Here is a 12,867-nt window from a genome sequence, read left to right on the forward strand (position 1 = left end):
TTTTCATTTTGTTGATGAGTTCCTTAGCTATGCAGAAACTGCTTAGTTTGCTATAGTTCTTTTTGTTTATTTTTGCTTTTGTTGCCTTTGTTTTTGGTATCAAATCCTCCATTTACATTTGATTCAAATATCACTTCCAGTTTTATCAGTTCTTATTTCTCTGCTGCAATTTTATCTTTGTCGGCCAATTCCTTTTTTCAATTATCCATTTTTCTAAACATCATTTTGCAAAATGTCATGTGGGTTTATCACCGGGAGACAAGGAGGCAACATGCCGCCTTGCTTTGCTGTCTGTGTAAGAGCGGAATAACAGATATGCAGTGAGTGGCCAATCACTGATAAACTTTGAAAGAGGTGACGTGACTGATATCTGATCTTAATGTGCATCTGTTATATACATCTGATTTGTGGACTGCAGAGATAGCAGAGAAGTTTGTATTTAATGCACAATACTCACAGGTAATATATTGTGCTAACTGAAGTTTGAACTGTATTGTTAGTTAACTAAACTGTGGTAACTGAAACTTCTACATTCCAGTCATGACTGCCTACACGGTGGCAGATTTTATTCCAAAGATGGTGCAATAGTCTCTCCCATCCTACATGTTCTTCTAGGACTTTGCTATTCCCATCCCAAAAGGTAGGGTCTAACTCCCCTTTCCTTGAATCAGGGCAGTTTTGTGCCTTTCTGGTAACCAATAAAATGGGGAAAATAGCCTCATTTAAAAAAAATAGCTGAATGATTTCTAAAGATGAATCATGAAAGTCAATACACTTAACCCCAGCACACTTTTATCAAAGCTCTAAGTCACCATGCAAGCTACCCAATTGCTTGGTGACTATTGTGCTGTGAAGAAGTCCAAAGAAGTCTATTTGGAGAAATCACCTGGACAAGTTGTGTGAATTAATGGTTGATCCACTATTAGATTATAGATATTTTAGGTTAAGTCTTTTGCTAATATGATTAATTTTATAACAAACATCTTGGAACATACTTTATTTTTCACAAGTGCGAATCTATGTGCCAGTTAAATTTCTCAAATCAGAATAAGCACAAATCTTGATATTGAAAGGATATACCAAAAATTAGATTAAGTAAGAGTAAAGATTATATTTAGGTTTTCAAGGAAGTACTTAGTAGTCCACTTAGTGAAGTAACAGTTACAAATATTACTTGTGCTAATAAGACAGAAAGGGCTAGTGGCACCAGGAAAAGATACTTTTCTTTGGGAAGAGAAAATTCCATAGGCAATAAAGTTTATTCTCTAATTTAAACATGCTTTTGTAGAAAAATGGCTATATCCTCTGACCAAGTAATTGGAGAGTTGCATATTCTGTGATCTATGTTCTTTCAAATGCAGACAATGAACAAAAAATAGGCAGAGGGTGGGGAATTTTTTCAAGAGACCAGGTTTTAGGGGTCAATCTAGAGTCAGTTCATTCTTCTTCATGTTGGTCATCAGTTTGGTTAGCATTTACTAAAGGATGCTCAGCTCGAAACAAACCCTCAGGTGGGTGTTCCTCACAATGAGAACTTCATGTCATTAACACAAGGGTAAGTTACAACAGTATAATTTATTTAAGAAGACAAGGAAGTTGATTTGAAACTATAGATTGTCATGAGAAAAAATACCAACATGACAATATCTGGCCTTAAAGAGTTAACCCCTGGCGATCTAAAAAGTAGCTATCCAGAATGACTCACTTCTGTACGTTGCAAATATTTAAAATTCTTTGTTTTGGGCTTGAACTTTATCTCCATGCTGAGCAGATTGAAATTTGTACAATATTTCCTTTTCAAGACAATTACCCTCAGACATATCTTAAGTTTCTGTGGTGGCTAGTTCCAGTTCTCTGTCTCAATAGTCTTGATAAGGCAGTGTTTAGTTAATATGTAGTGAAGTTCTGAAAGTGCCTAACAAACTTCCTTGTCTTTAGCTGACCCTCAGAGTATCTGTCTATTAATTTCAGGCTTGTTTGCTTTTTTATTTTAAAGTATGTATGTTTGATTTCAAAGGGTTATGTTTTTCCTCTCTGCTGCATCATTTGATTTGGGTGCTTTGATTTTTTTTTTTTTTCTGATAATTCTTTATTAGAATAGTGTTACTGTTTGCTAAACATGCTTAAAATCCAGTTTCCTGCATAGCTGAACAAACCTCAAAGAAGTGAAGTGGTGGAGGGTCCACTGAGTCTGATCCGTCTCAGACTGTGCACGTGTCACATGCTTGCTGAAATGTAATTTGCCTTCTCCGCTTTGTTTACTTTCCTTGTGAAGCGCTCTCCTAAGACCTAACCTTTACTCTGTGGGTGACTTTCTTTATGAGAGTAAAAGGAAGCCTCGTTTTGAAATAGCTGTTATGGGAATGATACAAACTATCTAGTATTCAAAGTTCTGAACATTATTGAAAAGGCAAAGATATCCCAACACATCAAAACAAGACCAAAAAGTCCGCCAGCCACTCTTTCAACTCAAGTGATGAAACCCAAAGAATTCAGATAGCGAGATGGAGAAAATGAGAAGAAAGTTCATCTGAAAATCCGCCATCAGTGAAGTGATGAAGAACGTGTACTGGCTTAGTCTGAAACTTGTCAATTTTGCAACTCTTGGCTGCGTATGGATTTCTGTGGTCCAGTGTACAGTTTTAAACAGCTGTTTAAAGTCATGTGTAACTAACCTGGTAAGTTTTCCTGGTCTAATATTTGTCTTTATAGGAAGCAGAAGAGATAGAATTCAGCTTATTATATTGGTTGAATTATTTTCTCTTTATGAGAAGTTTTCTCATGAGAAATGATGGCAAGGCAAGAGTCCTTTTTCCAAAATAAGTTAGGAAAGTTAGTGATTATAGTAAGTAGGGCAGAGCTACTTTATTTCTTTCAAGTTGTCTGTTCATAGATTATTATTATTATTTTTGCAACAGGGGGCATGGGATTCGGGCAAAGGATGCGTAAATGAAATCAATTTGCACACCTTAAAAAATATCAGTTAAACTCATTTGTTACAAAATCATTTATATTTGTCTTGAAGCATGAAATAGGTTTGGCCACAGGGCAATACCTTGTCATTGCAGGCAAAAGTACTATTTATATTGTGGATAGACAATTGTATCGGGAGGGGGATGATGAGGGAAGCAGATGCGGATGCCATGTAGAACACTTTTTCTTATTATTAATCATTATGTATTTACATGTTATTTTATGTATTATATACTTATAAGATTATCATTATTAAATGATAGAATTGTTTGTAAATTCCTGTCTGTGCATTTATAATATTTTTGCTGAGTTTTTCTGGACGTTTATGATTTTCTCCTCATTTCTGGGTGTCATTCCTCCTAAATAGTGTTTCACATCTTTACAGTTATTGAGACTTATTTGTGCTTAAAACAGTCACTGAATCAACTTTAAAAGCCAAATACATTCTAGTCAGGGAAAGATACGCTCTTCTTATCTAAAGACCATGTGATAAGACTTATAGTCATATTTTTAAAATAAAAAAATACCAAATACGATTCATTATTAGGCTAAAGTATTAGAGATAGAAGTCTGTGGTAGAGTGAAAAAGGAAAGGTATTTGTGTTATACTCTTGGTTTAATTTAAACTATCATTTTAAACACTGCTTAAGCTTACTATTGTTTCAGCACTTTTTAAAAACATGGTTGAAAAAAAATAATAAAAATATGGTTGGTATTTTATAGAATTCTCTGCTGAAGACGTCACTACACGAATGTAGAAATATGTGCTTTAGGGTTTTATAAACCTAAATATCCAAATTTAAAAATGGAAAACTGGGACTATTAAATATTTTCTTTTTTATTACATTTTTTTCTCTGATTATAAGAACAATACATATTCACTGTAAAATGTTTATGATAGAGAAGAATAAAAGAAAAAATCCTGTACTTCCACAACTATTGACCTATAATTGTATTTTCTTTCAGTGACTTTTTTCCTCAAGTATGTATATAATTTTTCACACACTGTGCACCCAGCTCTTTCATTGAACATTACTTTGTGGATTTTCCTGTACACAGGAAAACAGTTTATTGCACTGTTTGAATGCTTGATGTTTTTATGGCAGTACAGTCCTTAATATATTGTAAATATTCCATCACATGAATGTGCCACTATACTTTATTTATTAATTTCCCGACTATCAAAACTGATGCTGGCTGTTTCTATTATTGGAGTCTCCATTTTGTGTTTTAGCTAAACTTAGTTTTATCTTATTTTTGTGTGTGGGCTCCTTGATTTCAGGGTTTGGCAGAAGGAGCAGACAGTCTGTTCCTTTGCTGAGTTGCCTTCCGTTCACCTCCTACAGAGAAAGGCACAGCTGATAGGGTGGCAACTGCAGAAGACACGGTCTGCCAGTTTGACTAGTGATTGTAATCATGTTCTCCATCTGTTCCTCCCACATCAGGGCAGGGGAGACAAAAGCTAGGTGAAGGAACAATGAATAGAGCCACGGATCAGAGGAACGACATGAAAAGTGCTGGAGTTTATTGCACTGTTTGAATTTTTTTTTTTTTCTATGCTATCATTTTTAGCTTGGACTTTGCTATGCAGGTCATCTTTGATGTCATTGGGTGGTTCTTTTTGTTAATTAATTTTTTGTTATCATGCTTGGTAAATAACGTACAACATACTCACTGTAACTGCCAATTCATGTATCTCAACATTTTTAGAAAATTATTAGTCATTATTTCTCAAAAGGTTGCCTCTACTATATCCTTTTCTTGCCTACTGATACTCTGTGCATGTTCAGTCACTCAGTCATATCTGTTTCTTTGGGCCCATGGATTGTAACCTGCCAGGCTCCTCTGGAATTTCCCAGGCAAGGTACGGGAGTGGGTTGCCATCTCCTCCAGCAATCTTCCCTACCCAGGGATCAAAACTGCGTCCCCTGCGTCTCTTACATTGGCGGGCAGATTCTTTACCACTGAACCACCTGGGAAGCCCTGAGACTCAGATTAGATGTATATTATATTATCATTCTCACTGGGTGATTCTTGATATTGAGGCATCTTTGCCTTTTAAAAAGAAACAAAAGTGTCTTGTAGAAAGGAATGTTAAAACTGCTGTCCCAAAATGCACAAATCATAGTTCTATGTTTGAGCGTGGGTTTTACACTAATGGAGGAATCTGTATGTATTAGTTGAATGTATTAACTGACCTGATATTTTAAGATTGTATGTGCCATGTGCTGCAGAGAACAAAAAAATAATTACTATTTTTCAGAACACTAGCATTGTGAGATCCTTTATGGAAAAAAAAAAGAGATTTATGGCCAAATAATCTATGGAAATGCTTTTTGCCCATACCCTCGTTTTGTACATTCAACAGGATACAACCTCATCTTGATGGCTTTGTTGAATCACAATTTTGTGATCTTCTTTGGCAATAAAACTTTTTTTTTTTTTTCGAGTAACAAATCCCAATAGTTGAGGACCTAGTGCTCAGAAGTGCTCTTTTAGAAGCCTCAAGTCAATTCAATATGATTGTCAGAAATAATGAGATTCAGAAGGTTGTCCTGTTTAAAAAAGTATATATATATGTATATATATAATACCTTTCTTATATATCAATATACAACTTTATAACATGTGGGCTAAGTTGCTTCAGTCGTGTCCAACTCTTTGTGACCCTATGGACTGTAGACCTCCAGGCTCCTCTGTCCATGGGGATTCTCCAGGCAAGAATAATGGGGTGGTTTGCCATGTCCTCCTCCGGGGACCTTCCCAACCCAGGGATCCAACCTGCGTCTCTTATGTCTCCTGCATTGACAAGTGGGTTCTTTACCACTAGTGCCACCAAACCGTAATTCCAAAATTCTATAAAATATCCAGAAATTAGTACAATATGTACCAATACAGGAATAGGCAAGCCAGTAAAACAGAATATGCTCCAGAAATTCTACTGTGTACATAAGGGAGTGTGGAATATGATAAAGATGATAATTGAAACCAAAGTGAAGCTATCCATTTAGAATGAAAAATAACTCCTTCCCTCAGTAGGTGAAAGAATAAGCAAACTGACAGTTCAGGTAAGGAAATATTATTCAAAGCTATTATAAAAAGAAATGAGCTATCAAGCCATGAAAGACATGGAGGAAACCTAAATGCCTAACTAAGTGAATGAAGCCAATCTGAAAAGGCTGTATGGCTCCAACTGTATGATGTTCTGGAGAGGGCAAAGCTACAGAGATACTGGAAAGATCCATGGTTGAGAGCGATGGCACTGGGCTGTGGGGAGATGAATGGGCAGAACACAGAGGATTGCCAGAGCAGTGAAAGTACTCTGTATGGTATTATATTATTATACTTTTGTCCAAATACCAAGACTGAACCCTAAGGTAAATTATGGACTTTGGGTGATTGTGATTATTCCACTGTAGGCTCATGCTTACTAAAAATGTGCTATTCTGGTGAATGGTGTTGATAATGGGAGAAGCTATGCATGTGTGGGAGCAGGGAGTTGATGGGAAATCTCTGTACCTTAAACTCAGTTCTGTCATACACCTTAAGCTAATCTAAACAAAATAAAGTAAAAAATAAAGTACTCCTTTCTTTGAAAAGAAAAGTGAAAAAAAAAAGATTCAAAAAGTTTCAACTCCTATTAACATATTACTACCAGATTAAAATAAATTCCATGAGGTATTTTAAAAAGATATAATTTAAATACAAACAGACAACAAAAACAGAACAAGACCTCATCCTATAAAATATTTTGATAAGTTAGGGAAGACTGTTTGTATAATCTTGGAGTGGGAAAGAAGTCTGTTTCAAAAACCTAGATTCACTAAAAGAAATTATTAATAAATTCAACTGCTTAGAAATTAACTATATGACAATAAACAGAAGACAATAAAAACAAAGTCAAAGAATGGAAAAAAGTTTTACATATGATAAACACAATTTTACCAACTCTTGTAAAGGAGAGTATTTAAATATTGTTCAGAACAAGGCGGCCTGCTTTTTAAAGAAAAGAAACATTAATGGCTAAAAAACACTAATGACTAAAAAATGTGATTGATGTTCAACCTCACAGCAACATAAAATTGCATAGGAAAAATGAATTATCAATTTTTATTCTATCAGATTTGCAGAGATAAAGACATCTTAAAAATTGGCCAAGTTTGGATAAGCTGGAACTTCCATGTGCTTTTCGTTAGGATGTAAGTTGATAGCATTCTAGAAAATAGTGGGTAAATAAATACCAAAATTAAAAGAGAAAGCTTACCTTTAACCCTGAACATCAAGAAATTTATCTGAAGAGATTATTGCATCACTAATGATATGTCTGCAAAAGGCTGTTTATAGCAAATTTGCACATAATATTAATAATAAATTTCTAAGTGCCTGGAACTGTACTATAATAATGAATGTATAATTTAATTTAATCCTCACAGAACTTTAAGCACTAATTATTATCCTACTGATGTTTCAGATGAAAATACCAAGTTTAAACAACGCAGCTAACTTTTAAAATGATCACATCAGGAGCAAATATATGTGGGATTAAAATGCAGATCATTCTGCTCTGTTTCATTAATAAGGTAGGAAGTGAAGAGTGAAGTTAGTTCTGCCTGAGGTGGGCAATATAAGGACACTTGTGCCAAGAAGTAGGAGTTGGGTTGAGGATTTAAGATCTGGGACTGGGACAGTGTCTTTCAAGCAGGTAATTGGAAGAGGTGAGCTCAGGTAAATGACGAGAACTCTCACTCCAAAGTGAGGAATTTGGTACAGATTAGAGGTGGCATCTGTGCTTTGGTTAAGGGCACAGGCTTTGGAGGCAACTAGGAGAAGGCGATGGCACCCCACTCCAGTACTCTTGCCTGGAAAATCCCATGGACGGAGGAGCCTGGTGGGCTGCAGTCCATGGGGTCGCGAAGAGTCAGACACGGAGCGACTTCACTTTCACTTTTCACTTTCATGCATTGGAGAAGGAAATGGCAACCCACTCCAGTGTTCTTGCCTGGAGAATCCCAGGGACGGGGGAGCCTGGTGGGCTGCTGTCTATGGGGTCACACAGAGTCGGACACGACTGAAGCGACTTAGCAGCAGCAGCAGCAGCAGTGCCCCATTAAAATCCTAACTCTTGGACAACTTACTAGACCTCCCTGTCTCTCAGCTGCAAAATGAAGTTAATAAAAGTATCTCCCAAATAGGGTTGTTGGGACGTTGAATGAGATTCAGTGTAGAACGCCAAGAAGAGTGCCTGGAACTTGAGACTCACTCACTAATGTTAGCTATGATTATGGGGAGGAGGGGGATGGAGAGGCAGTTGGAAATTAGGGAAGAGTGTTGACAAAATCATCTTCATCTGAACCCCCTAGACCTGACTCATGAAGCTACCTTGCCCAAGACCATTTGATGGGCACGCCATTAGGTTTATTAAACTTAATTTTGAGAACTGCCAACAGAAGGACTCAATACTATTACAGTGTGACTTAAAGGTCACCAAGAAACGTCTCTGCTGTTTCATTGTTTAAAAACTACCCAGGTATTCACCCTTTTGCTTTTATGAGCTAACACCAATTTTTGAAGGGATAGGAAAAAATTCAATTGCAGATTCACTCTCTTACATGTCATTGTATTTGGCTGTGTTTCAATCACATAAGGGGGAATCAAAAGCTTCATTTTGAACAAAATTATGAACACAAAGAACTAGGAAGCATTTGGTTGCACAATTAACCTAAAAGATACAGTTCTAACTCTCTATGTACTTAATTATCTAAAAACAAAAAATATTAAGCTTTCTTCTCCTTTCTCTACAAATATAAATGGTTAGGGAATGGAGATCAGAGGAATCTTTATTCACACACCAAATGAGAGGAAAAAAAGTCAACATTTGTCCTTTGGTTCCTATGTCTGATTACGTCTCAAGAAATGAGAGTAATCCCTCATGATCCTAGGCCACTGGGTGATGCTTCCAAGGTACTTCTGGACCTTTCCTGAATAGTAGGCCATCTTGAATTCTTGGATTTATTCCTTCAGCATATAGTTATGGAACACCATTATCTTTTTGGCATTGTTCTAGAGGTTGGAGAGAATGAGCAGCAAAGTGGATGGTGCTTACATGGAATGGAAAGAGAGGGCTCCATGAGCTCAGTGATGGTCTTCTTTTTGCTACCTTCTGAAAAGCACAGGATGTTCCAAAGGCCACAACAGATGCTTAAGCCACCTTCCAAGCCCTTTTAGATTTTCTGTTGTTTCTTGAAATGTATCTTGCTCGTAGTGCTGGGTCACACCAGGACAGATGGTGTGCTCCTTGCTAAACTAATCACCTCTCCAATTCAAAGGCTCAAATTCAGCAACTTTTAAGGAGAGGTTCTGGTCAGTACTGGACCTTCTAAGTGACTCAGTGGGAAAAGAATTTGCCTGCCAAGGCAGGAGTCACAGGAGGCACTGGTTCCATTCCTGGGTCAGGAAGATACCCTAGATGAAGAAATGGCTATCCACTCCAGTATTCTTGACTGGAAAGCCCATGGACAGAGGAGTCTGGCGGGCTACCATCCATAGCGTCCTAAAGAGTTGAACACAGCTGAGCGTAGGCTGGTGCTGGTTAGTGCCAGTTAGAGTTACTAAAAATATTCACTTAGTTTTCCTCTGCTTATAATTCTAAGTCAATGAGTAGGGCTGGTTGACAACAATATCATACTTATGTAAGGTCATTTGGGTGCATACCAGGTTATCATAGACTCAGCATTGCCATCTTTCATAAGCCTTCTGCTCATGAAGGACTCCACTCAAAAATGACCAGAGAGAGGATAAACAATTTATAGACTCTTCCTTCTTAGTTTCCACTTATTTTCCTTCAGCAAAAAAAAAGTTCTTAAAATTTGTGAAAATGTGAGAAATAAACAGAGGAATCTCTTGTTTCACTATATGCAATATTCTGAATTGGTATATTTCCCTTTGCTCTTAATAAGACTGCTTAAAAAAAAAATGCCATGTGCCATGAGATAGGGTTAGAAGATCTGACCCCTAATTTGTCACATGGCAGCTGTTGCACTTGCTTGCACACATGTATGCAGACACACTGCCTCTGTGTAAAGTCTCAAATGTGTTTGAAAACTAGGCTTTAAGAATGAATATCAATCTCATATCTATCTATGAGAAAAATGAGACTTTAGTTTTTGTTTTTTTTTTAAGAAAAGAACCCTGGGCTTCAATGAACCATCAGCAAAAAAGGTTGAGGCCATGACTATATGAATGAAAATAGGATGGTCTTCAATCAAAATGCTGTTAAACCTGCACCAAGCTTGACCTATTGTACTACTTGTGAACAATTTAGAAATTTCTGGGTTGTGATTGTATGCTAACTTGGTGATTCATGGGAAATCCAGATGGGAATCTAATAATTCTTTTTGCCCGGCATGTGGGATCTTAGTTCCCACAGCAGGGATTGAACCCATGCCCCCTACAGCAGAAGGGCGGAGTCCCAGGGGAGTCTGGTGGGAATCTAGTAACTCTTGACGACAATGGGTGGTATTCTGTTTCATTTTACAGTAACAGGCTCTAGTAGTCACGTACAAGTTGTTTTGTCTGTGAGATTTAAGCAATGTGAAGGAAGATGGATACAGATACTCAAAAGCTTAAATACTAAACAAGGTTGATGGCCCTTATATTTATGAGAAGCTGAGAAAGATGGAAAAAATGTTTATTTTTTTTTTAAGATTGGCATCCAAGTTATAGAGATATGAGTAGAGAAATCTTTTAAATAGGAGCACAATTTTAGACTCTGTGCCTTAAGTCTTCATGCAACTAGTTGAAAATGTAGCACTGCTCTTCATTTAACCATGGATAGTTGACATTTTAAAGGACTGGGTGGCAGAAAATTATGTTTATATAAAAATTGCTTCATCAAATGTGAACACTTTGCTAAGTGGCTTATCATGAAATTTGCCAAATCTCTGAAAAAGCAACAGTTCAAAATGAGGTTGAGAGTGTAATTTGAAACAGGATGTCCTGTTTTTTTGGTTTGGCCACTTTGATTAAAACCTTCTGTGAGGCAACTTTCATGATGGGCTGAGATGCAAGTTAACATGACAACAACATGTTGATCTAGAAAACAAAAAGCACAATGGCTCTGTAATCATGAACAGATACAGTTACTTCACTAATTAGTGAAAAGAGCACACCCTACCCCTTAAAAACCAGTTTCAGCAGTGGCTTCTTTTGGACATATATAAATCCCTTCATGGAAAAGTTACGAAACCCCAGGAAATCCCACTTGTGAATCATTGTAGATTTTGACCCAGAGGTTAGTTCCTATAATGCTCATTTCATGAAAAACTTCCCCCAACCCCCATTTTCAGTGGTTAGTTTGTATAAAAAAAGCTTAAGACTATAAACCTGAAAAACCATAATTTTCCCAAACAGGATTTTTAGCACTTAACAGGTTAAGCTCATTATTCAGACAAAGTCAAAGTCTCTGAGTATGATTGTATGTGTGTCTGTGCCTGCTTAGTCCCTTAGTCTTGTCTGACTCTTTGTGACCCCATGCACTCTAGCCAGCCAGGCTCCTCTGTCCGTGGAATTTTCCAGGCAAATATAATGGAGAGAGTTGCCAGGTCCTGCTACAGAGGATCTTCCTGACCCAGGGATCGAATCCATGTCTCTTGCGTCTCCTGCATTGGCAGGCAGCTTCTTTACCACTGAGCCACCTGGGAAGCCCCATGATGGTATAAGCCACAGATTAATGACTATGCTAATCACTATGCTAATCATGCATGTGATTATATATTGTTGTTGTTTAGTTGCTCAGTCGTGTCTCATTCTTTGCAACCCCATGGACTGTAGCACTCCAGGCATCCCTGTCCTCTGCCAACTCCAGGAGGTTGCTCAAACTCAAGTCCATTGAGTCAGTGATGCCATCCAACCATCTCATCCTCTGTCATCACCCCCCTCTCCTCCTGCCTTCAATCTTTCCCAGCATCAGGGTCTCTTCAAATGAGTCAGTTCTTCACATCAGGTGGCCAAAGTATTAGAGTTTCAGTTTCAACATCAGTCCTTCCAGTGAATATTCAGGACTGATTTCCTTTAGGATTGACTGAATTGATTTCTTTGCAGTCCAAGGGACTCTCAAAAGTCTTCTCCAACACAACAGTTCAAAAGCATCAATTCTTCAGCGTTCAGCTTTCTTTAGGGTCCAACTCTCACATCCATACGTGACTACTAGAAAAACCGTAACTTTGACTATATGGATCTTTGTTGGCAAAGTAATGTTTCTGCTTTTTAACATGCTGTCTAGGTTGGTCATAGCTTTTCTTCCAAGGAGCAAGTGTGTTTTAATTTCACAGCTGCAGTCACCATCAGCACTGATTTTGGAGCCCAAGAAAATAAAGTTTGTCACTGTTTCCATTGTTTCCCTATCTATTTGCCATGAAGTAGTGGATGCCATGATCTTCATTTTTTTGAATGTTGAGTTTTAAGCCAGCTTTTTCACTCTCCTCTTTCACCTTCATCAAGAGAATCTTTAGTTCCTCTTCATTTTCTGCCTTAAGGGTGGTATCATCTGCATATCTGAGGTTATTGATATTTCTCCCAGCAATCTTGATTCTAGCTTGTGCTTCATCCAGCCTGGCATTTTGCATGATATACTCTGCATATAAGTTAAATAAGCGGGGTGACAATATACAGCCTTGATGTACTCCTTTCCCAATTTAGAACTATGATTATATGTGTCATGTGGAAAAAATCATTCAAAGGACCCCCAAGGTGATGATGGAATAGGCCACCGAAACCTTGGGGTACTTTGAGTTTTTGCATGACACATATAATTGTATGTCTGATTAGCCTAGTCATTAATCTATTTCTGGTATGCATATTCTACATTTATGTTTCCCAATACCACCTTTGTCTCTG

The 12,867-nt window shown here is 37.4% G+C and overlaps 1 protein-coding gene across 2 annotated transcripts in view; it reads left to right on the forward strand.

Annotated features, from left to right (window-relative positions):
- Window positions 1-1,923: 1,923 nt before the first annotated feature.
- Window positions 1,924-12,867, forward strand: part of ROS1 (ROS proto-oncogene 1, receptor tyrosine kinase) — a 118,328-nt gene continuing 107,384 nt past the window's right edge. The window contains exon 1 of one of the 2 annotated variants that reach the window (XM_059890144.1): window positions 1,924-2,678. In XM_059890144.1, the coding sequence (XP_059746127.1) occupies window positions 2,556-2,678 (123 nt within the window). In that variant the 5' untranslated portion in view covers window positions 1,924-2,555. The remainder of the gene's footprint in view (window positions 2,679-12,867) is intronic. The other variant, XM_024996960.2, reaches the window with a different exon arrangement.

This window comes from Bos taurus, chromosome 9, assembly GCF_002263795.3.
Source record: "Bos taurus isolate L1 Dominette 01449 registration number 42190680 breed Hereford chromosome 9, ARS-UCD2.0, whole genome shotgun sequence".
NCBI classification, from domain to species: Eukaryota; Metazoa; Chordata; class Mammalia; order Artiodactyla; family Bovidae; genus Bos; species Bos taurus.